The 26,483-nt window shown below is 41.8% G+C and overlaps 2 protein-coding genes and 1 non-coding gene across 3 annotated transcripts in view; 2 read left to right on the top strand and 1 right to left on the bottom strand.

The window, feature by feature from the left end:
- Positions 1-13,008, bottom strand: part of LOC139646375 (coiled-coil domain-containing protein 85C-A-like) — a 29,531-nt gene extending 16,523 nt beyond the window's left edge. The window contains exon 1 of the mRNA XM_071522399.1: positions 12,324-13,008. Coding sequence (XP_071378500.1) covers positions 12,324-13,008 — 685 coding nt within the window. The remainder of the gene's footprint in view (positions 1-12,323) is intronic.
- Positions 13,009-16,240: 3,232 nt separating this feature from the next.
- On the top strand, positions 16,241-24,605 carry hhipl1 (HHIP-like 1). The gene is made up of 9 exons (XM_071522395.1): positions 16,241-16,670; positions 17,210-17,856; positions 17,972-18,115; positions 18,292-18,620; positions 20,072-20,198; positions 21,191-21,336; positions 21,515-21,596; positions 22,228-22,310; positions 22,728-24,605. Exons 1-9 carry the CDS (start codon positions 16,377-16,379, stop codon positions 23,297-23,299), a joined length of 2,424 nt encoding a protein of 807 aa, XP_071378496.1. The 5' UTR covers positions 16,241-16,376; the 3' UTR covers positions 23,300-24,605.
- A 769-nt stretch (positions 24,606-25,374) lies between these two features.
- On the top strand, positions 25,375-25,447 carry trnat-ugu (transfer RNA threonine (anticodon UGU)). The gene has a single exon. It is a non-coding gene; the product is annotated as a tRNA-Thr (tRNA).
- The last annotated feature ends 1,036 nt before the right edge of the window (positions 25,448-26,483 follow it).

Here is a 26,483-nt window from a genome sequence, read left to right as displayed (position 1 = left end):
TTTATGCTACTTTGTACTTTTACTCCACTACATTTCAGAGGGAAATATTGTACTTTCTACTCCATTACATTTATTTCACAGCTATAGTTACTAATTACTTTTCAGATCAATATTTTATATTTAAAACATTTGATCATCTTTATAAAATAACTATAAAATAGCATTGTTATAGATTAGACTACCCAAAAGTATAGCTAAATTGTTAAGATTAGCTTCACGTTGACAGCTTTAAAATGCTGCTTACATGTACATGTATGTCAATAAATCAGTATTAATATTCCAATAATTTATGAAAAATATAACTCTAAATGGGGACAGTTTGCATAATGAGTATGTTTACTTTGCTGCCAATACTTGTGTACTTTTACTTAAGTAAGATTTTGAATGCAGGACTTTTACTTGTAATGGAGTATCTTTACATTGTTGTATTGCGTCTTTTACTTAATTAAAGATCTCAGTACTTCTTCCACCACTGATAAAATGGAGAGACATGATACCACTGATAGCTCTGGCAGAGTTTGAGGGTGACATCTAGGTCAGAAAATAAAACGATTATTACTCTCGGCAAGCGCCAAAAACCAGACCCATCATAAGGCATTTCAGAGCTTGGCTTCGTGAAGGAATATCTGAATCATCGCAGTGTGTTTCAGAGACCCTGGTATTCCATGGATTCACCACACAGATACTCATGCCAAGCTATAACGCCTGTGAACTGATCACATTATCACAGAATCCACTGAGGAGGGAATGAGGAGAGAGAGAGAGTGAATGGTAGAATTGTTTCAAAGAGTCATTTTGAGGTTCATAAGCGAGACTTTAAGGGCGATTACTACTTCCCAAACCAGGCCATTCTCCTGGGTGAGACGCCAAGGACAGACTCCCCTCTGGCCCAACACATGTCCATCTGTCCACTCTGTGTGTGTATGTGTGTTTGTGTGTGTGTGTGTGTGTGTGTGAGAGAGAGAGAGAGAGAGAGAGAGAGGCAGACAAATAGATCGGAGGGGGTGCTGAGGAAAGATCTGCCTACTAGCCCAACTTTTGTGAGAAATACAAGCATCCATTATAGGCACTGCAATACGATCATCCACGTCTACATTAGTTTTTGCGTATAATAGTGAGAATTCCTTAAAAAAAAAAAACACATACACACATAAATGACCGTGGACACACACCCATTTGCTTTGCTTTTCCATCAGCAAAGAGGGACTGCTGTAGAAATGGGGCTTATTCTCCCATGGTGTGTTCAAATCTTTTCATAGCTCCACACACACAGACAAAGACCTTCCCATGCTGCCTCATTATCATAACAACACAGCCTGCCTCGCCGTCGCACGCTGTAAATCCTTCACACACACACACACACACACACACACACGCACACACACACACACTCAGAGCAATGCCTAACACAGATAGGGCCAAGAGGCACTCCTGTCTTTTCTAAACAGGGGAGGAGATGTGAAGGGGCCTTTCAACCCTTCATACCGCCAGACTAGGAAAACCTCCATGAACAAACACACAGGCCTTGCTGGATGTAAACTCATTAGCCATGTTGTCCATATAAATAAATCAACTCGCCTCCAGGTCTTCTGAGAAACCACAACAAACTGGATTGGACATCTAGGAAATGGGGCTTTTGACTGGGCAAGGATGCAGCCTGTACTTTGATCGAAGTACTAAAGCAAACTGGAACAGTCTTAGTCTGTACATGAACGGTTATGCTTCGCAGGAAACGTGCAGAATCAACAAGAAAGCAAGAAAAATATGGAGGATATCCTACCTTGAGTCACTGGGATGTAAGTTTTCTATAAAAACCCACAAGCACAAGTTGCCCAGTCCTCCCACTAGGCCTTCCCCTCTCCTCCACCCTAAATCATGGGTCCCCAGAGGGCCATTGAGTAGCTGTCTATGAGCCAGTTATGGATAGCTGCAATTACCGGATCCTTAGGGAGTTAACACGCAATGCTGCGGTGGAGGAAGAGAAAATGGTTGCTTTTATGAGCTGCAGAAGTAGGGAACGAAATGTCAACTTTGGATTAGTTCATACTCGGCGGAAAAGGCTAAAGGCCTTTCCTGCCTACAAACAGATTGAGATATTTAGAGCAGCTAACAAGTTCTAATGTTGGACCCTGGAATTGTTGGATTATTTAACCATTATTTAACCGGGCAAATCAATTAAGAACAAATTCTTATTTATAGTGACGGCCTGGCAAGAGGTCAAAGGCCTCTTGATGGGGCATTGGGAGAAAAGGGCAGCGGGAGACAAGATTCTGCTTTATTGGCTAGCTTATGGTGGAGAAAGACAGGAGAGATGGGGATGATGGTACATGGTATACACCTTCGCTAACTGAGCCACCAGGACACCTCCACTGATCTGCTCACTGATCCCCACTGAGAACATTGAAATAAAATTTCTCAATTTGAGCAATCAAATGTGAAAAAAACTAGTCTTTACACCTTGGACAAGCACAGTGCAGATGCAGTCACAGCAGCAAGTCATGTGAAACCCCAAACTACTTCAAGGTTGTTGAATGGAGAAGTTGATGAAGTTGGTGTGGACCGAAATTTGGAAAATATGCATCTGCTTCTAGGTAGTTCCAGAACATTCAATGAAGCTTTGATCTGTGTCATCGTTTCATGTTACTGACCCCAAAAAATGCATGACTAAACAAGCAGTGACATGGTAGATTATCAGGGGGGCAGGGGTGCCCATCTGACCTGGTGGGTTCTGGGGAACAAATTCCCTGCTGTGCTCTCCATCTTCCTGTCCTGATGGATTAGCTCATCAGGGCAGATGTATATGGACACACCTGATCTCTTAGGAATCTGCAGGCATCAAAGGACAACCCAACCAGGAATCTACTGCAGTCCGGATTCCTGACTCCGGGGCTTTATCTCTTGTAAAGCTTGTTGAGGTAAATGGGAGATTTGAGATGTCTGAACTGTTTGTGCAGCTTTCAGGATACGATGTGGCGCCAAAGGATCAATGCTTCGGTATGACCGAACCAAATGATTTACCAAGTATCCCATACCAAGAGTGCTAATCTGGGGTGAAGGACTAGGACAATGTCTCTTTATAATTTCATGTGCTCTAATAGATCAACTCTAACAGTAGCTGTAGTTTGAGATGTTGGGTCAATAAACACCCAGGTCTGGAGGTTCTCAACAACAGGTATCTAGCAGAAGGACACATGGTTAATTTATTGTGCTACATGTCTATGTCTGTGCATTATATGTGGCCTCTAACACATACATGTCTTTTATGTCAGGTTGCACAGAGCATGTACTTCACACACTGCACAGATGGCAACTTTAAGTCAATCTTACAGAATTTACTTAAACCTACCTAAACTTTTTGGCATTGAAATAGTTTGCCTAAAATTGGCGTCTCAATAATGTTGGGGACATAAAGTATGTGAGTCATGGCTATCAAGGTGAGGCTAGCAGCGACAGAGCAGGGAAGTCATGGCAACAGCAACAATGGAGCGAAGCAGTAAGAAAACAAAGAACAGCAAAGCTAAAAGTACAGCAGACACTGGCTGCGTTCGCCATCTGCTTCTTGTTGCCAATTACATCAGTCTCAGGCTCGATGCCGTTTCAAGGTAGACAGCTCATCAAGATCAGTGACAAGTGTTGGGGCGGGAAACCAGCTGAGGTGGAGGGGGGTGGGACCAACAATATATTTTGATGCCTCAAGGCAAAAAGTTCCATATTGTTACTTTACAGGAGAAATGAATACAAGGACGAGAACAGGATAATTTAATAGGCTGGTATTGTTGCCTTCCCAGCATTCACACTACTTTTATTTAATTTCTCAAATCTTTCTAGGATGGCTCATACAAGTGCTGGGTACTAGCAAACTTAGTCATCTTCTTCTCAAAACCAATATGAGGTAGTGATATGAGGTAGCATGAATTCTCCAGGAATTCAACCTCACCCCTCTAATAAACCTAGCAGTATTTTGCACTGTCTCTCGTCGGTAACCCTGTGGTGGCCTGCAGATCACCTGTGTGGCATGCACCATCTACTATTGACGTATAAAGGAAGAGGTACCCAAGGCACTGCCCCTCAGTAAAAGGAAATCAGGTTTGGATTGGAGACGTCAGCCTTCCCCTGCCCAGTTCAACTCTGGCTGACTATAGGGCTTTCAAGCGACATTACATACCCTCTGGCGGCCATATTGGAAGGCCTCAGCTCTTGGGCAACAGTGACTGTGAACTTCTGATTGCATTTCTCAACGTACATCCTGGCCGTCTCAACTGAATTGAATGGAAATGGTTAATTTCTGTGCTGTTATAGACAGGGGACTGATCCATCTGATATTTTTTTCTTTAGACAATACATGCTTGTTACTTAGCAAACCATTTTATCTGGTCAATGGACATTGTCTTGTATGTCTCATTTGCACACTAGCTAACATATCTAGCAAAAGCTGTGGCGTCACTGGTGGCTAGCAGTTGCATGTCAACATTACCATCATTTGCTTAACTGGCTAAATTAGCCTGCTGGCTAGTTAGCTAGCGAACAAAGCCAAAAACCCAAACAACAAAAGCAGGTTGTTCAGGTTAACTGAGATGAGGGGAGTAGAAACTAGGGCTAAAGACAAGACCCGTGTCACAGTAACCTACATTTGGAAACGAGTCTACGTCATCAGACTATTCACTTTTACCTTTCCACGACAAATCTTTTCAGGTATGTCTCTTTTGTTATAGGCCTATAGTTAGACATTATTTGCACACGCCCAATTCTCCACTGGACCTCCATGATGGTGCCAGGCATGGTTCATAGGAGGTTTGTGACACAACTGCAAAACCTTTATAGCCATGGGAAGAGGGGCTGGAATGGTATCTGCACCCTAAAACAAGACCTGAATGTGACCCTGACAGCCCTGGTCGTAGGTGACTGTCTGGAGGCTCTGGCTTTTTTCAGAGGGATCATCATTCCTGCAAAACGCCTCTCTGAGCCTTGTCTTTATGGCGGCTATGCTCAGTGCTGTAGTTAAGGAGTCCAATACAGACAGTCAATAAGCCACACACACTAATAGTCCAATAGCAATCTTGGCATTGCTGTGGCTGGATAGTGTGACACATTTGAAAGGCTTTTAATTTTATTGCTTTGTCCAAGTACATGTTGGCTCTCTCATTAGGATTGATCACTGTGGGGTTTAGAGTGATTTACAACAGTAAGTGGTCACAGCGGTCAGAGTAATCTCAGACAGGATACACTCATTCTTTATCAAGTGAAAGAGAGAGACAAAGTGCGTGTCTACATGGGCTGATAAGATACGACTCAACCAGCCTTAGTAAACTATGGGTTGTCAAAATTTCTAATGGTCTAAACAAATTCCTACTATTTTCCAGAAATAAATCCCAGACAGACAATAACATATGCCTCTCATTTATTGCTATGATTGTTTATTTTGAAGCTGCAGTATTGATGAGAAGATAGACCAAGTTCATTTGTATTTTTTAACTTTATTTTTATTACTATTATTCAGTGGGTTTTATTTTCCATCTATGTTATGCATTCCTCATTTTTATCTTATTTTTTACTATTATTATCAAGTGGGTTTTATTCTCCATCTTATTTTACATTATGGCATTCTATCCCTGTTTTTATTTTCATGTGAAGATGCATTCTATGTATTCTATTCTCATCTTTATCTTATTTTTACTATTATCAAGTTTTATGTGAAGCACTTGGTGCATGTAAATTCTTTGTTGTAAAGCGCTTTGAGCTGCATTTCTTGTATGAAAGGTGCTATACAAATAAAGTTTATTATTATTAGTAGTAGTATTAAGTCAAAGTAAAGTTTACTGCCAAACTGAAAATGAGTAAATCTCATTGTAACTGAATCTTCAAGCTCATTTTACAATACAAAGTAAACATTGTGCAGTGTGTGTCACTCAGCGTGTTGATTGCATGGAGGCATGACGTGATTCAAACGGTCGCATACCAACACTCACAGCAACCCTGTATGGAATGACACCTATGTGTAACAGAAACCGCCAACAGATTCAAATTCTGCACCTCCTGACCTGAATTTTATGTCACGGTAGAGTTGAAGATACACGCAAAGACCTGAAGGCGGAACATTCATACGGGTCTACTTTTGATGTCTTTATTTAGACGAGAGAGGAAAGCTGAGAGAAGGCTCTGGTGTGGATCGGACCACCTCGCCATCTCCGGGCACGTGGGCCGGCGTTTCGGCATTTATTTCTGCATCGGTCACGGCCTATAAAGCGTCGGCCATTTTCACGTTTCAACGGGCCCAGTCAGGCTCCCATCAGCTAGGCTGGTGTCAAGCTTTTCTTAATGGGAGGTAGACCTCCACCACTGAGTCTTGTTCACTGGCTTTTACTGCTACTGACATATGCAGAGACCCAATTATAATACTAATTAAAACCGGCAGTTGATTGTTTTCTTTGGGATGTATGTGTATTGGGATGTCTATGTTGAAAATGTGAAAAAGTATGGAAAAAATTTGGTAGCACTTTACAATAAGGGTCACTAAGTTAAGGGTTAGTAAATGCTTAATAAGCATTAACTAACCCTTAATTAACAGTTAACTAATGTGTAATTTACTAATGGTGTTCATGTTAACTAAGGTATTAATTTATACATTATTTAATAGTTTGTAAATATGACTATTAAATAATGTATAAACTAACACCTTAGTTAACATGAACGCCATTAGTAAATGAATACCAGACACATTAGTTAACTGTTAATTAAGGGTTAGTTAATGCTTATTAAGCATTACCTAACCCTTAACTGAGAGACCCTTATCGTAAAGTGTTACCAAAAATTCGTATCATATTTGATGTCTTTGCCAATAATTAATGCAGATGTCTTGTTTTACAGCAGGAAACCAATGGTGTGTAAGGAGCGTACAAATGGACTGTGAAGGTGGACATGCCTTGATTTACATTAGCCATCAGCTCAAGTGAGCATCTTGCAGGAGGCTGCTTATCCGCACGTGTAATTATGATGAGTTCAATGTTTTTGAGTGCAGCTATGGGAGGATTAAAGGCACATATTTGTAATTAACAGCTTGTAATGGCAGAATTATGGCCCACATCCTCTAATCCGTCTTGAATAGCCGCCAGTTTTCCTCAGTATTTGATTTTAGACGATTGTTTGACCCTCATTAGTGCGAAACAATGGTGCGTGTGAATGTCTTTGGATGGCTGCAGCAATAACAATCCCACATTTTGTCTCAGTAGGGAGGGCAGGCCAGGGTGAGCCAAGTCTTCCTGTATTTCATGCCTTCGTGTTATTTTATCGGGATGTTTTCAACCTTGTTTAAACTTTGTAAAAAAATTTTTTTTAAAAATCACCACTGAAATGCATCATTTTTTAAAAGAGCTTTCAGTCTGTTGCTGTATTTATTTACACGTTCTGGGATTAGGCCTATCCTTGGCAGAGAACATGGACTCGTGCCTCCGGGCGTGGTAAATTGCTGCGGTAAGAAATAAATCTTGCCACCCATCGGCCCTCATGTGCAACATTTCCCACAGACACTATCGTTTCCCACCACAGACACATGGCAGCGGCGTCACTGTTTCGCCCTGCTGCTGCAAACACTGAAAACCTGATCTCTAATCATAGGGATGGGTCAATATGCGTATCTCACAACGCGATTTGATACTCAATATGGACTTCACAATTCAATCCAGCCACATCCACATGGCTTAGAAATAAATTGGTAAGTGATAATAACAAGAGCTATATCCTAGCTGGTAGCAGAAAGACACATAACACCCTCTGCAAACATATAAACTGGGTCTGCTGCCTTCAAAATGACCATAAATCACTCAGTGTCTTCCCTTTCTCCCGCTCTAACACACACACACACACACACACACACACCCACACACACACACGCAGGTTGGTGACAGATTACCCCAGGCATTTCCAGCCAGGTGCTGAAAATTATTTACAGTCACTGCAATCTGAACAAGTGAGTTCTCATGCGCAGGTGGGACGCACACCGGAGTGTAAATAAGGAGCGGGCTGAACGTCCGCCCTGCAGCTTGTAAATAACCGGCCTGAGAGGAGAGAGTCAGCAGGACATATGGGTTGATTTAATAAGCCGGCGAGCAAGGCCAACCAATAAACAGGTTCTACCTCTGACAGCTACAGGTCCCGCCCACTGCGACCTCGACACCGCCAAGTATCAAACATCAGCGGGAAGTGACAGAGTGAGAGTCAAATGTGAAATATTAGCCAAAATAGATACAGAATCTGAAAGGTCCACCACAACCAGAATGTAAAACAGCAACCAGGATTGAGTCAATCAACATGAATACAATCAATAGAAAGTGAAACCTAGGGCTGGGCGATATGGACAAAATCAAATATCACAATATTTTTGGCCAAATACCTCGATATCGATATTGCGACAATACTGTAGGGATGACTATTGGTGCTTTCACATAATATTTACACAATGAGATTTTTGAGAAATAATCATCAGTAATGTGGATATAATGACTAAGTGGGTAAAGGCAAATGATAGAACAGCTAGAATAGTCTGGTAAGTTCAGAAAATGACATCACTTTTCAAACCAGGAAAAGACAACACTTATGCCATATCATGATATTACGATATCCAAAATCTAAGACGATATCTAGTCTCATATCACGATATCGATATAATATTGATATATTGCCCAGCCCTAGTGAAACCTCAGCCACAGAGTTAGAGTAATCATCAGCAAAAGTGGAAGTAACTAATTACATTTACTCATGTTACTGTAATTGAGTAGCTTTTTGGTGCTTTTACTTGTTTTAGTATTTTTTAAAGTCTTTAATTTTGCTTTTACTTAAGTACATTTTTGCTTAAATATTGTACTTCACTACATTTTAAACATCACATTACAGAGGACAGATTCTGTGGCTCTCCACAAGCAACAGAAACTGGACCAATGAGAACTGACAAACTGTGGAGCCATTCAGTGAATGGTCAGTGAGCTGAGAAGAGAAGAGCAATACAGCTTTACTTTGTTTGTGCACTTTATTTATTTTTCCAATTAAAATAATCTAGTTTGAACTCTGTCCTCTAGTCCTTTTAAAATTGCCCGGGAAAAAAAAATCACATCTAACAACATTCTCTTTTCTAAAAAGTAACTCAATAACTTTTAGTCTGAGTACATTTTAAATGAGCTAGTTTGTACTTTACTTCAGTAGATTTTTACACCAGTAGTTTTACTTCAACTAAAGTAAAATATCAGCAAAGTAACAGCACTTCTACTGGAGTAGAATGTTTTAGTACTCTTTCCACCCCTGATCATCAGCCCAAATAGACAGACATCAACCAGAATAGATAGAAACAGCAGATAGATTATTGTTTTTGGTCATTACATTACATGATACAGTGCTCATTCTTCTCTGTTCAAACCTGTAGTGAATCTAGGCCAAAGTGTCCCATGCCAGGTTTGACTGAGCTCAGGGTTTAGACAATAGCACTGTAACAGAGACCGCCGGCCAGTCAGCGATCTGACTCTGCACATTTCCCTCATTGACTGGGATGAACTGTGGACAAAAGGTCCATGTATAGGAGTGTTCTGTCACAGTATTATCTTTTACAGTGTGGTGTTTATCAGTGTATTCAAGTATGTACCCCTCAACGGAGTCATTCCTATGTTCCCAGGGTCCTATGTTCCCAGGGTCCTATGTTCCCCAGATTTATATGGCACATAATGGGAACATGACAAAGGGTCCTATGTTCCCAGGGTCCTATGTTCCCCAGTTCTAGGGTTAGGGTTAGGGACCTTCAAAATCAAATAAAATGATAACCATTGGTTTTGTTGTGTTTATATAGATGTTTTGAAGCCTTGTTCCAATAAAAAAAAAAAATATATTTATGAAATATTTTAACTTGAAACGGGTCAAATTTGACCCAAACACAATAGGGGGGTTAATGTGTGTTAACAGACTACTGAACTGGGGAACATAGCACCATGGGAACATAGATACGCTCCCCACTTGAACATATTGCCTGACAAGGAGAAAGTAGAGCCTGAAACAATACATTTTTTTTCACTTAGTGCTTATTTTTCTACATGTTTTTTTTTTTAAATAACACCTAAGAAATATTTGGGATGTGTTGTTTCTGCTAAGTCCCAGTCAGCAGGTTTTGGACAGCCAAACCTGCCAAACAAGTATGTTCACCAGTAGTATGCAAGGCTTTGACATGCTAACACCTTGATCCTCACATAGAACATATTGGGAGAGAAAGAGGGTTGACAGCTAACTGGCAACGCTGCCCCTATCCACCTCCGGCTGCGTTTTTCTCTCTGACCCAAATCTGAGAATATTTTTTATTGCTAGATATGATTTTGCCCAGAATTCCATGACTATCTGTATTGTAGAGAGATAACAGTGAAACTATGATCAAAATAGTCATTCTTCTGCATTCTCTAACTTCTTGTAAATGAAATGATGGTGAAGTTTAACAATTCATCAATTTGCTGGGGACACCCTGGAACCCGCTCAAGGACCCCTGGTGGTCCCCGGACCCCACGTTGAGAACCACTGTTCTAGAAGAAGGTGCTCACCTCTTCTTACACATCTCCTTAAAGTGCTAGAACTATAATCATCATTGGTTGTTCAGTCTGAGCTCATACTTTTTGACCAATAGCTTTATTCATTCATTCATTTTCTTTACACCCTTGTTCTTATTCAGGGCCACAGGGCAACTGGAGCCTATCCCAGCATGCACTGGGAAGGCAGAGAAACAACCTGGACAGGTCGCCAGTCCATCACAGGGCTGTTATACTGCTATTATCTTTCATATTAGCCATGAAAATAAGTATGAAGCACGCACAGGCCTTATCCGTCACCATACACATCCAAATATTTCATGTGTGCAAATGATTTAAGAATTGCTTCTTTCCTTGCCACCAGGTACCTGCAGGCTACAATCAGCAGAATACCAACAAAGTTCTCAGACTGATGTGTCAAGTGGTTTCTCAACAAACATTCCCTCTCCTCCTGCAGGGTGAAGACGAGGCGAGGACTCACATCTGATACATCCCTCACACACACGCACACACACACACACACACACACACACTGCATCTTAAAAGTATCTCAGCCAAGGAAACCAGTTTGCCTTTGAAGTAAATAGCACTAAAGTTTGTGCGTCCTAAATCAGAAGCATCACGCATCCAAGCCCTGACCTTTTACCTCTTATTCTTTCAGCATGTGTAAACAGTAATTATGGCTGTCACTATATTAAATATGTACAATACATAGAGTTCTGCCAGTGGTTTGTCACTGTGAGAACAGTCATTGTGTTTTACTAGACGGTTTCTGTCCTTATCTGACTTATCTGTCTACATTTAAATCAAGAAGTTGAATGATGCTGACTGGGCTGTTCTATAGCCTCGCTCCCTCTGCTGTGGTTGTAGATGTGAAGTAGTGGTGTAGTTATATTTTATACAGTCGGCTGTAAAGTCCACTGGAGTTGTAATCTGTGAATGTTAATGAAATATTAACCCTGAATGCTTTGAATCTATGATTTGTATGCTGTAAAAACTCATAGTGCATCATAGTGAAACTAACTCATATTTAATGAGTAACTCCTATGCTTCACTTTCAATTTACAGTTGCTAGTTATCAAGAGTTGAGTTCATGAGTTCACTAAACTGATCATATAATGGTTTCAATAGACATAAAACAGCTTGTTAGCAGACTTTCCACCATGTACTGCATTTGAGTTAACTCCCCAGAAACCTTCTTTCTTCATGTTTTAAAGTTACAGAATAAAGACTTATAAATCGAGGTAGGTGGATCATAGATCTGATTCTGAGAAAAAATGAAAATAATGATAAATTATAATTAGGATGAAAATTACTAATCAGTAGGCCGCTTTTGATCCTCAAAAACCTCTAAACAAATCAAGAATAATTAACCCTGGAATGCCGTTGATGCAAAATTCACTCAGTGAGTTTTACTACATTAGAACAACAAATACACTTCGACATAACCTCAGTCAACTTACAATTTCCAGCCAGTAAAGAAACTGTAGTTGAAGTGAATTTTCTTTTTTTCTTTTTCTACAGTGCCTATTTTTAGATTTAAATCCAACTGACTGTTGTTTTTAATTTGAAAATTAAAATCTCAGCTTTCAAGTTGTCCCTCTAACTTTTCCAACAGCCACTGTCTGTACCAACCAGTGTTAGATTTTCAAAATCACACAATAGCCTAGTAGGCTAGTTTTATGGATTTACCCCCTTCAATATTTGCTGCCTTCACTGATTCATTGACCTCGCTAGTATTAGAGTCTCATCATGAGCAGCATTAGTAAAACTTACCATTGAGTCCAGTGGTGGCTCTATGGAAGTGAGAGCCGGACAGGTCGTCCATAGACCTCCTCAGAGATGCCATCTTGCCCTCTGATGGTTTGTGTAAGTGGTTGTGGTGGTGGTGGTGGTCTGGACTACCGGCGCTCCCGGTGCTGGACGTACTACTACCATCCCCGACGTCCCGGACGGGCACCGACCCGTTCAGGTTGCTCAGGCTGGACTGGCTGTCGATGGAGCTCCGCGACCCGGCTCCGCTCCTCTCCTCATCCAGCATCAGGACGATCTCCTTCAGCTCCAGGTTCTCCGTCCTCAGCGCCTCCTGGCTGGCCTCCAGCTCCTTCAGCTTCTGCTGGTACAGTCCGACATCTTTCCACAGGACGTTGGCCGTGTAGCGGCCGAACCGCTGCCACTCCCGCGACAGCTTCTTGCCCTTCTGTCGGTCGTCGTCCAGAAAGCAGCACAGCTCTCGGAGCTCGTGGTTATCGTCCTGCAGCTTCTGGTTGACCTCCTTCAGACTGCGGATCTCGTGGAGGTGGACCTGCAGGCTCCGGTTCACGTCCTTCATCATGTTCCCGTGCTCCAGCATCAGGTCCATGTTGCGGCTCTCCAGCCTCCTCAGCCTCCGGACCAGGTCCTCCTTGCCCAGCATCAGCAGCTCCTCGTCGGGCAGCTGGCTCACCTCCGCCCCGTCCATATCCCCGCTGGTATCCCGATACTATCTAAATAAACGCGGTGTCTTCTAACCGAGCGTCGACGGTGAAGTTATTATTAAGACCAAATTCATGATAGATTCCGAGTAGATTCACTACAGAGGACGTGCGAATCCTAACGCACACGCCGGGCGCAGTTGACCCAAATACGGCTGAGCTGCCTCTAATCCCTCGGTAAAGCAAATCTCCTATAGGTTATAGTACAGGAAGACCACGTTCTTTCACTTTGTACAGCATCTACGGTTGAAAGTTCCCTTTGGAGACGCGACGAGACGCCGTTTGAAGCCGGAGACCGGGGCCGGTCCTCGGACTGGGAGAGCAGGGGAGGAGACACAGTCACAGAGAGAGAGAGAGAGAGAGAGAGAGAGAGAGAGAGAGAGAGAGAGAATCCTAAACTCTACAGATAGTAACACAGTGTCCTCTATAGGCAGTAGGCTAACAGTTCCTTGTAAGCAGTATAACAGTCATCTACAGGCAGTAACCCTCTAAAACTCTCAAACAACACATATTCCAGAATCTAGGAATAATTGCCACTAAAATGGGATAGACGTCTACAAGATATCAGTTCATGCTCAGATCTCTTCAACTTTGTTACCTCTATTTGTCTAGCCCAGTGATTCTCAACCTTTTTCATATCGAGGACCCCTAATTTAGTCCACATTAGGGCCACGGACCCCCATTTGATGAGATTTTGTCTCTCAGACCCAAATATGAGAATATTGTTTTTTGGCAGATATGATTTTGTCCAGAATTCATTGACTATCTGTATTGTAGGTAGAGAGATAACAGTGAAACTATGTTTACTAAAAACTACTCAAAACAGTCATTCTTCTACATTATCTAATTGTGTTAACTTCATGGAATAATGTTGAAGTTTAACAATTCATCAATTTTCTGGGGACCCCCGGGAAACCCCTCAAGGACCCCTGGTGGTCCCCGGACCCCACGTTGAGAACCACTGGTCTAGCCTACTACAAATAGCAATCACATTCACAGACTACGTGAGGTGATGTTAAATACAAAAGAGTTCCAGTTTTACAACCTACCCTGCAACTGGGGTGAGTTGTAACACTAGGTGGGGATGGATGAAACAATAAGAAAATTTGCTGAAAAAAGTCACATACTTTGAAGTTTGAAGAATGAATGTTTGAATAAATTCAATAAACAAAATAAATGAAAGTGATTGTTATTTTTTTTATTCAACTCCATGCCCCTTTTGTAACTTTTCAGCCTTTCAGCATACATATAAGAAAGTTACATTTTAGATTGGTGTAAAATCCACAGTGTTGCACATATTAATACATTATAACAATCCCTTGTGTCATAATCCAGGGTGCACATCCATATAGAAACCCAATTCAGACGTATATAAAAATGATACACTCTTAACAAAAAACCCCCCCAAAAAACAGATAGAACCAAAATGGTTCATCAGAGTGCTGCCATAGAAGAACCATTTTTGGTTGAATGAAGAACCTTTTAAGATAGGTTACTTAAAAGCAAATATTTTTAAAATTGTGATTTAAAGAACTCTTCATGGTGTAATGGGTTGAAATTGGCTTCTGTTTGATATTAGACATTCCATTTTCTGGTATGTTTTTCTCTGTTTAAGTCATCAAATACATATATATATATTTTTAGCCTTAAATGTATGTCCATAAGATATTTTTTCATTAGGAAATGCATGCACCATTATGTACCACTTGGAACCCTGTTTTGTAAAAGAGCCGGTCCTGTACCTCTTTGAGGTAAATAGTCCGAGGCACTGAGGTTAGATTAGAAACAATCATTATTACAAGAAGTACAGACATTTTATGACACTCGTAATTTTTATAAACCTTTCACGTCTTATATGCAAAACCTTTATCATCAAAGTAACTTCATGAACTTGTACTGAAAATGTACTGAGGTAGAGATGAAATGGATTAAAAATATAAAATCCCTGACTCAGAGTAGAAGTATAGATCTACTTCACCAAGCACAGGCCTATTAATGTACTTGTCCCTCCAATTCTATAGACTAGGGCTATGTGTCCTGCTTAATTAGACTAAATGGATTCAAATGAATTGCAGTTTTAAATGCATTCAGTTTCCCCCTTTCCCTGACCTGAATTTGAACAATACCTCCACTGTGCAAGACTTTGCAAAACATGAAACTGGTGTTCAACGTTTGTCTTTAAGCCTACTAATGAGTAAATGCCTCTTCCTTCTAAAGGAAGCTTGATATAATAATAGGGTATTCTCTGATCCGGACAGGGACTCAAGTGATCCGTCAGACTGGGTGAGGTCGCCATCTGCTGGGGAACAGGACATACATGATAGCAGAAAGCAAAAGAAGTCAATTTTACACAAGTTACTACAATAATAGAATAACCCAATAGTTTAAACATAAAACAACCCACAGTCCTACAGTGGGCGCTGTGCTTACAATCCATCATCGGATATTTTTTGAAGACAGGACCTACTATGAAAGCACAGAAATATGAGAAGACACTGGATTTAATGAAGGAGTTAATGACAATGATGATGATGATATTATTATTAGGCTATTATTAGTAGGCCTATTAGTATTAGTATTAGTAGTAGCTAATAGTAGGCCTAGTAGTAGTAGCAGCCTGGTGCAGTAATAGCAGTAGTAGTGGTATTGATGTTGTTGTTGATGATGATGATGATGATGATGATACATTATGATTATGATTATTATTATTATTAGTAGTATCAGTAGTAGTAATAGCAGTAGCAGTAGTTGTATTGATGTTGTTGCTGCTGTTGTTGATGATGATGATAATGATGATGATATATTATTGTTATTATTATTATGATTATGATGCGTATTATTATTATTGTTTTTATTATTATTATGATTATTATTATTATTATTATTATTATTAAGTAATAGTAGTAGTAGAAGTAGTAGCAGCAGCAACACTAGGCCCAATAGTAGCCTAGTAGTAGGTCTAGTAGGAGAAATTGTTGTTGGTGATGATGTTATTATAGTTGTTGTTGTTTTTGTTATGTTAATAATGATGTTATTATCGTCATATTTATACCAGCGGGTCTCCTATTTGAACACAGCCACAACTGACCGTTCCCCCTGCTCCCGTGGCTGTTGAACAGCTTTCTCCCATTTTGTGTGCAGATGTACTGGGACAGCAGATGAGCTCAGCCTGTGGTCCAGACGGCTGCCGACGCTCCAGTTTGACAACAGACAGACAGACCGGGTTGACAGAGGACAGACGGCAGTTCACCACGTCAGAGTTGCAAATAAAGCGGATGATTAGAATCAGAGCAAAGTGCACACAGGAAGCCGTTTCTGCACAACTTCTGTTCCATGATTTCCAAAGCACGCCATAATGCGGCGGTATTATGGCAAGGACCCGGGTCGTGTGTGGCTCTCGCCGTTTGTCATCTTATATTTATTAGCTTTATGGGTCGCACCTGTAATGTTACACCCGCAGTGTTTGGATTTTAAACCCCCCTTTCGACCGCAACAGGAGCTCCAGTTTTGCGTAATGTACAAGGAGTTTGGCTGCTGTGACTTCGGCAAAGACCAAGAGTTGATGGCAAAATACTACAAGATAATGGACAATTTTGATTATTACGGCTATGCCAACTGCGCCGGGTCCGTCCAGGAGCTGCTCTGCCAGGTAGGCATGCATGGGCAAAGGTCGCTTGACTTTGTTAGTCCAAAACGTCTCCATCACGCGCTAATGTTTACGAGAGTTTGTTAAGGCTGTCAAAATTGCAAAGACACTGACTGTTCTAAACCAGAAACAGCTGACTGCGGTCTGCCATGTGTAAAAACACTCTTAACAACACTGAAACAGCTGAACAAACTCTGGTCTTACACTGAAAGTAGGCTACAAAATATAACAGACACTTACTCTTTTCATGAAGCCATTGTTCCTTGTTGATTTCCTTTATTGAATCTGAACCAATCACAAAGGAGGAGATGGAGATGAGGCGTTACAGAAGGATTTTGAAAATTTTAGACAACTGAGATGTGGATTGTGCAACAGGGCTTTACAACTCAATAACATGAAGATGTCCCTAATAGAACTACATTCAGTGTGATTTCCTTTATCAGGCATAATCTCATGTCATCATAATCTCACAGTATCAAATGTCTTCCTTTGTGTTGCCTCCCCTCCCCTCCTCTCCACCCTTCTCGTGTCCATCTATCCAGGAATGCTCTCCCTTTGCAGCTCACCTCTTCGACGCGGAGGACCCCAGCACCCCGGTCCGGACCATCCCTGGCCTTTGTCCCGACTACTGCGCCCAGTTCTGGAAGAAGTGCAGCTCCACTATCGCTTACCTGTCTGATGACCCGCATCTAGCCAAAGTCAAAGCAGACCAGGCCCGCACCTGCCAGTACCTGGAGCTGGACGACGTGGACTACTGCTACCCACACCTCCTCAGCAACCAGCAGCTCTCCCAGAACCTGGGCCGGGTTCAGTCGGACTCGGAGGGCTGTCTGCAGCTGTGCCTGGAAGAAGTGGCCAACGGACTGCGCAACCCGCTAGCCATGGTGCACGCCAACGACGGCACACATAGGTTCTTTGTGGCGGAACAGGTGGGCTTGGTGTGGACCTACCTTCCCGACCGGTCCAAACTCGAGAGACCGTTTTTGAACATCACCAAGGCGGTGTTAACATCAGCTTGGGAAGGGGACGAGAGAGGCTTTCTGGGGCTGACCTTTCACCCCAAATACAAGTACAATGGGAAACTGTACGTGTATTACTCGGTAGAGGTGGGTTTTGATGAGAGGATCAGGATCAGTGAATTCCATGTGTCAGCTGGCGACATGAATGTGGTGGATCATGGCTCTGAGCGGTAGGTATGGACTCCAAGATCCAGGTTCACTCTAGCAAACAGCACACATAGTGGGTTTGTGTTCTGAAATAACCTGGCACATTGTTCTTGTTCACATTTCCTACTTTCTTTCCAGGGTAATTCTGGAGATCGATGAACCTGCATCTAACCACAATGGAGGGCAGCTGCTGTTTGCAGATGATGGCTACTTGTACATTTTCACAGGGGATGGTGGAATGGCAGGAGATCCATTTGGGAAATATGGCAACGCCCAGAACCGGTAAGTTTGTAATTGAAACACTTTTTAAACTAATTGATTTGAAGTAACAAGGATTCTATCCAATTTTAGGAAGTATAACACAAGGAAACTTCAGGAAAAATATTTGTTACAGTACATTTGAGGTAGACATTATGAGTTGATACATTCATTTTTTCATATTGCTGCCTCTACTATAGGTCAGCTCTATTGGGCAAAGTCCTCCGCATTGACGTGGATGACAACGAGAGAGGCCCGCTGTACAGAATCCCCCCAGACAACCCCTTCATACACGAGCGGGGGGCGCGACCCGAGGTTTACGCTTACGGCGTCCGCAACATGTGGAGGTGCTCGGTGGACCGGGGCCACGCTGTGACCAAGGAGGGCAAAGGACGAATCTTCTGCGGGGACGTGGGCCAGAACAAGTTCGAGGAGATCGACATCATCGAGAAAGGCAGGAACTACGGCTGGAGAGCCAAAGAGGGCTTCTCCTGCTATGATAAGAAGCTGTGTGCCAACAGCTCGCTAGGTGAGCATCCTGTGGTGACTCAAGTCAGATGAAGGATTTGTTTAGAAAGATTCCTGCCTACCCTGCTTCAAGAGCACAGACCAGTGGTTTGCAATCATGTGCCATTGAGGGCCAAGAGTCTGCAGGTTTTCATTCCAACCAAACACTACAGCAGATGATTTCACTAAACAGTTCCTTCTCTCTCATTGAAATCAGCTGCTGTAGAGGTTGGCTGGAATGAAAACTTGCAGACTCTTGGCCCTTGGCATAATTGGAGAGCATTTGCATACACCTACTCCAGAGTTTTTTTGCTGCCACACAGAAAAATAAATCATTGTTTCACCGAATAGTCAGAACTACTCCAACTGCGATCGGTATTTGAAATCAGTCAGTAGGCATATTTCAGTGAAATTACATTCTACTAATGTCATTAACATACTATGCCTGCAACAGTGCACCAGGTGGTCAGTACGATGTGGATTATCTTGTTCAGTGAATGAATGCCACAGTATGCCACACACTCACACAGTTAGGTATGCCATCTCAGTCAAAGTAAATCAATGGCCATAACATAGTGAATGAGTGATTTAGTTAATTCTCATTCATTGTAGGCGTTACAGTGTTCACAGTCCTCATAAAATTGCAGTACTCTCTATTTTTAGCATTAGCGGTGACTAAACCATGCACTACACTGGCTCTCAGAATGCTCACAGCAAAAGCTCCATCTGAATGTTACACAAAAAAGAATAGGAATTATCCTATTTTTTAAGGAGGTATTGAATTTGAGTTAATCTAAGAATATTAATCATAGAAGCTTTTTGGTGTACAGTGGGTCTATGTAGCCTATGTCTTGGCAATATTTCAGCTGGACCAAGCCAACAACATTTGGCTAATGCTCTATTTAAAGGATCATCTCCAGTGGCTGGTGATGTCTACAACTGCCCTTACTTCATCCATTGCCTTGTCAGCTGAAACTGATATATCCTCCAAAGTGCGTCCAAATCACTCTCCAGATACTTTAATTTATATCTGTCCAAGTTAACCATCACTGTCATCATGACGTTGTCGCTCTTGTGTTTCCAAGAATATTTTCATAGGAAATGAAGAACTGAATTAGAACATGAACTTGGATGAAAATTGCCAAGTTCAATTGAGGAGTCGGTTTTGTCAGTTCCAAAACAGAAAGAATTGTCTCACATTTGACCCCCTCCCCATGTGAGACATTTCTTCCGTAAAGGCAGCAAGAATCTTCATGTTACATAACGTGGACTATGATGGCATTTCCAGGGCTGGAATACCAATGTAGACAAAAACTGAAGACTCCTGAGGGGGTTTTAGATGCAGCTGTACGGCAAACTTAATTGTAAAAGCCTTTATTATCATGGCTTTGAGTTAACAGAAAGAAATGGCTAAATACAAGAGATGAGGGAGAAACTCAGTAACACCAATAATGATCCTTTGATTTTTCTTAGATGATGTCCTGCCTATTTATGCATACCCCCACAAGATGGGCAAGTCAGTCACTGGCGGCTATGTCTACCGAGGCTGTGAATACCCCAATCTGAATGGCATGTACATATTTGGAGACTTCATGAGCGGGTAAGGCTTGATCTGTTAAATAGCCACATTTTTTGTTTACAATGTTGTAGTATGAAGCATACTGAAAAAAGGGCAACGATGTGATGCCAAACCCAAAACTGAAGTGAACTACTGTAGGTGTTTGCATGACGCCCGCACTACCTGCATTCTAGGGTTTCAGAATTCAGTTTTGTGGTCATGCAGGTGGGTGACTCAGCTGAAGACAACAGTGAAGTATTATAGGATGGAAAAATACATCCTAACACACTTAAACACTTAAAACAAACAGCTATTGGCGATGTATCTTGCATTTCTAGGTTCATTTTGTTGTTTGGTGAATTCTTCTTATTCCCCTAGATAACTAGCTAAATGTAGACCACACAGAAAATGTTTCAGCTATCTAAAACATCACACGGTAAACGTCAGGTTTTGGTGTCAGTCCCTCAGAATCAAAGAGCGAGGGCTTCTTTCTAGACTCACCATTTTGCACCAAGAGACGTTCAACAATCATACAGGGAGAAATCCATCGTACAAGAGGTAGAGATACCAAATTCTCCGCTGACAGTAGCCTCTATAGACCAGAATTCAATGCAACCACAACTGAAATCTTACATCACAGCTTAAGTGTGAAACACAACGCTGTCTTTGATAGATTTTTTGTAATTTGAACAACTATGCACGGCACACCATGACATTGTTCTCTCTCCACTCCACTCCATCTCCCCTTTTTCTTGACTGGAAAAACTTACAATGCTATCGCGCTCTCCACCCACACACATATAACCAACAGCTGGATGCAACAAGTTCATACATGTTCTCTGGAGGTTGTTGAAAGGCATTCTGGGAAATGTAGGAAATCACTGAAGTAAAGGTAGACAAGGCAGGTTGGTCCACTGCAAGTAAATTAGAACACTTCATCACAAAATAACTATTGGAATGCATGTAACATCACAGATTGATGATATATGTCAGAGTAAGAGTATCACAGGGTGGAAGTTTCTGTTCTGTTCCAGGCGTTTGATGAGTCTGCAGGAGGAGAGACAAACAGGACGCTGGAAATACAATGAGATCTGTATGGGGATGGGCCTGACCTGCGCCTTCCCTGGACTCATCAACAACTACCACCAGTACATCATCTCCTTTGCGGAGGATGAAGCCGGTACTGTATGAATACACACACACACACACTAAAACCAACATCACACTCAGAATGTATCCTGGCGCTGTTGCTTCTTTTGATACCTGCAGTCGTTTTTTTCTGCACTAACTGTAACTTGGAAATGGTTTATATTGTGTAACGTCCCCCTGATGTCATGTTTTGTTTTTCTTTCCACCAGGGGAGCTGTATTTCATGTCGACTGGAATACCGAGTGCTACATCACCCTCGGGAGTTGTTTATAAAGTGGTGGATCCCTCAAGGTGAGCATTAACATTATGATGGCATTGCCTTTTTCTCACATTCACTTTCAAAGTTGTGTCATTTGCCATGTACAGTAACTGCGTATTGTATAAACAGCATGTACAGTTTCTGCTTCTCCACGCACATCTGTTCATAATTACAAACACAGGCATGTCATTCTTCTCAGAGAGCCCGAGGGATGTGCAGAGTCATGATCATACTCGGTTTGGATGTTAACTCAGGTCTGTGTTTTCTCAGTGTTGGTGGGATAACTCTCAGTCGATTTTCCTGGATGTGGAGGTCATTCTGCCTTTCTGTTTGGGTAGAGAAGGGAAATGAAGCAGTGTTGGCAGTAGTGTGAAAGGCCCGTCATCCTAAATCTCCCTTCACTGACACTGGTTCAGACAGGCCTTGGCTCTCTCTCTCTTTCTCTCAGCGGTAGACGGTTGTGTCACCTAATTTGTTTCCCAGCCATCAAGCTGATCCTAACTATTCTTCACCACTTCTGTGACTTGAGCTGGAAGCTCAACGCATATTAAAAGACCGAAAGTTTTGGCTGAATGTAATTATCTTTTATTCTTTTCGCTTTTTCCCTCTTTGGGAGTATTTTTGTCTTAGCTGTAAGCAACGATATTTCATTTTGTTTTTCAGACGCGCTCCACCAAGACAATGTCACTATGACCCTCTTCCAGTCAGGGTGAAAAGCAATCTCGTCAAGTTCATTCCACAGGAAAGTAAGTCTGGCTCTCAGTCCACAGAAATGTTCTTTAACTTAATCTTCTATTCTACTGTAGGCTGATGTCAAATTCAATCTATGGCATTCGTACCTTGGATGATGATAGGAATTTATCTTTTTGATATGTCACAGAAAATTGATTAAACTCTGTAAGAGCACAAATCAGCTTTTCATAAACCAAATCTTTGACTTGGATTTGGTCGTGAGGCCAAAATTTGTGCGCAAGAACCCAAAGTACAAGCTCACTGCTCTTATATGTGGGAATTACATATATTCTCCATGTGTTAAAGCTGAATGTCAGTCTGGACTATAGAATTGAGTGATGTGAAATTATTTGAGTATTAATAATTGATACAGATGGACATTTGTTAGGTATTTGTACAGAAGCTCTGTTTTTACATCCTTCTTCCATCAGCATTAATTGGCGTTGAGCTACCAAACAAACATGAGGCGGAACCGCATCCTACGGAGTCCTATGACTGGCTCCAAGAGCTCATTGACCACCTGGGGGAGCCAGAGCCAGACCCGACCACCCCCTTCCCAACCACAACCACCACCAGCAAACCGCCCAAGCATTCAAGACGGAAAGGTCGGCGCAAGAAGGGCAAACCCAGGACGGAGAGTGTCCCCGAACCCCAGAACGGAGCGGTTAGGCTGGTTGGGGACGAGCAGGGCCGTAGCGACCGCGGGAGGGTGGAGATCTACGCTAACGGGGAGTGGGGTACGGTGTGCGACGACCTATGGACCACCAAGAATGCTGCGGTGGTGTGCCGGCAGCTGGGTTTCCGCTATGCCCTGAAGGCAGCCAAGCACTCGGAGTTTGGTGAGGGGAAGGATCTGCGGATTCTTCTGGATGACGTCCAGTGCGATGGGACCGAGTCCAGCCTGCTGGACTGCAAACACACCGGCGTGGGGACGCACAACTGTGCCCACTACGAGGACGCCGGGGTGATCTGCGGCAACTCGGACTATATTATAGAGGTCTAAAAGTATGACTACTATGAAGTCAGTGCTAATTATCATTGACTAAACCTGTTGTCTAAAAGGAGAAATCCACCCTAGATCACTGTAACACTGTCAAAAGCTATTGGTGATATACCTTGCATTCCTGGGCTCATTTTGTTGATTGATGGTGTATTTTGGCCAAACGTAAGGTATTTCCAGTGCAGCTACAATTGACCTTATCCACACAGCAGCCATTTTGAACACTCAGGGTGGGAAACTGTACCTGGAAGAGCAAGTCCAGCTGCTCTACACTTAGTATTTCACAGATTCACACTGAAAAACATATCAGAAACAAATGTATCTCAAGAATCAGAGGGATATCGGTTCACATTATAATGTATTTGGCCCATTATCTCTACCTACCAGAGTCTAGTCTAGGCTAGTAGCTAACTAACTAGTAAGCTAACTAGCTAATTTAGCTTCCTGCTAAATTCAGGCAGTTGTTGCTAGCTAGTTGTCGATATTGCTAGCTAATCTGGTAACTGTTCGTCTATCTGAAGTCCTCACTTATATATTGTGACGCTAGATTTATGCTGATCTTCCAGGTAGAATTTCCCACCCTGCATGGCCACCGTGTGAATAAGGTCATTCATCTAAAACATCAACGGTAAACGTCAGGTTTTGGTGTAAGTACCTCAGAATCAAAGAGCGAGGGCTTCTTTCTAATGCCATTTTGCACCAACATCAACAATCATACTGGGAGAAATCCATCGTAAAACAGGATGAGATGCCAATTTCTCCACCCACAGCAGCCTCAATAGACCAGAATGCAATGCAGCTACAAGACAAGTTGTGTTTTGTGTAAAAGGGAAAAACTCTCATTGAAAATCACATAATGGAAGTAGAAGTAGAAGGCAGGTTGAGGGTAAGCGGGTAAAAAATGACAACACCTTCACAAAGTAACTCCTGGAATGCACTTAACATCACAGAATGATTAATGATAGCTAACAGTGTAAGGATATCCAAGGGTGGATTTTTTCTTTATGTCTTCTAATTGCCAGCTGTTGCACTTAGTTCTACATCTTTCACAGAGGTAAATGTTCAAACGAGAGATTTTTTATTTTACTTTTTCATCACAGACTTGAAATGTTTAACTTTAATTTGAATGAATTTTTTTTATGCGCAAAACTGCCTTTGGCGCCTTAGTGCTGTGTCACAGCAACAAATAACAGACATTTGTGTGTCTATAAAATTGAATGTCACATTTCCTCATTGTGATTATTTTGAATGTTCAATACCCACTGAATGAATGTATGAATGTGTATCGTGTTCATCTTAGGGAAATCATTTTGGTCAACAATTTCAATAAATTTTATAATACTAGTCTCGCCTGATTTTCCCCACTGGTAGAACTAGCATGAACTCTAAATTTGTTGAGGTTATGTCATAAATGTATTGCATTTACTTTGAAATGTGTAATGCTAGTGTCATGGAAAGAAGGAAAAAAAAAGCCTGAGATGTGTCACTGACCCTTTGTCGATGGGATGGTCACTGGCTATGAAACCAGATAACATGAAATGAACAACATGACATGGACTACATGGTTAATATGGCATTAACCAGGTAACAAGTCGCTGAAGTTGTTAGGACAGCTTGACAGCATTTCCAGGTTTTAACCTTACTTGTTTTGCTTCTGTAGACTATCCACGTTATAAAGAACTGGCTAGCAAAACTAGGTGAAGAGCAGTATGCACCGACTTACAGCGCACAGCTTTCCTTCTTGTTTGACCCACTGGTTCTCGAAACTGTCTATCAGGGGTCCTTTAGGGGTTTCCCAGCAAAATAGTTTGCTTTCACTCCCTCGAAGTTAGCACTAGAAGAAGAAAATAGATACATGTTTTGTCGATAGAGGTTTCAATTTCCCCACGGTAGACGTGTAGATAGCGTAATTCTAGCCATATCTCAAAAACAAATATCTTAAAACAACCTGGTTTTCATGTATCTACTTGGGGGTACTTGACATTAAAACATTAGGGAACCCTTGTAATGTCGAACATGTCAGTTGACCAGTGGTAGTTGTCACAGAAAATGTCGACAATATTCCCTGCGAGCAGACCGGCTCCATAGCTCAGTGGTTAGAGCACTGGTCTTGTAAACCAGGGGTCGCGAGTTCGATCCTCGCTGGGGCCTTTTGTATTTAGCCATGAAAAACATCTTTTCACACATCGAGCTTGCCATATAGCCTACAGGCTGAAAGGTGCTGTCAAAGTAGCCTTTTCACTCCGGTCGTCTGCGAATGTAAAAGGTTAGCATGCAAGTAAATACCGAGGCGGCCCCATCCTGACACCTTGTGGTCTTCAGCGGAACTGCATGAACGAGAATACAAACGCCATTTACATATGAAGAATATTCTTTAAACACGCATAAAATTGTTTTATTCTTCTAATAGTCTTCATATGGTTTAATGAAAATGTCAGTCTAGAGATATCAGGTTCTTAAAGTGACATTAAAACCAGGCCTGCTCTAAGTGTTCCCCTATTTGTGGAGTAAATACCTAGTCCTAGACAAACAGACCTTCATAATGACACCCTTTTCATTCCAGCCAGTCAGTCTTTGTTGGAGGGATTTTTCCTCTGTGTTGGGAGGGTCATTGGTATGCCGAGCATCAGATCACCGGACCTGGAGCCAGGCTTCATCACACTGCAGCCTGGCAGTGTGTGGTCTCTGGGTCTCCATGTCACTCTAATTCTCTGCTATTTGCCTGATCACCAGCCACACCCAGTGTTAAAATGTGCTCTGCTGATGAATCAGGACAAACACCACTCACCACCTGCAGTCTACTGTCATTTTCTTTGAGATGATTTTTTTGTGTGTGAACAAATTATATGTGTTTTACGTTTTCTCTTCTCTTGCTTTCTCACACCAGAAATATCCAAGACAATCCTAAATCATAAACTTGTAAACAATGGAAACAGTTAGGTGGAAATTAGTCAATAATAGCTTTATTAATGATAATGCAGCTAAAAGTGCAGTATAAAACATAGAATAGACACAAAACGATATGAATATGTAACATATTAAAAATATACAAAAATTGAAATAAATAAAAACAAGGAAACAGTGAAACAGCAAAATTAGGTGCAGGATACAGATGGTAAAAAATAATAAAAAATCTAGGAAAAACGATTAATCTGAAGTGGGAGAGTGTTGCACATCTTTGGAGTAT

The sequence above is a fragment of the Centroberyx affinis genome, unplaced genomic scaffold, assembly GCF_046629955.1.
Source record: "Centroberyx affinis isolate AG114_WGS23_722 - 3 ecotype Tasmania unplaced genomic scaffold, CSIRO-AGI_Caff_v1 ptg000984l_1, whole genome shotgun sequence".
Taxonomy (NCBI): domain Eukaryota; kingdom Metazoa; phylum Chordata; class Actinopteri; order Beryciformes; family Berycidae; genus Centroberyx; species Centroberyx affinis.
The sequence above is the reverse complement of the archived record's forward strand: the minus strand, read 5'-3'. Positions and strand labels throughout refer to the sequence as shown.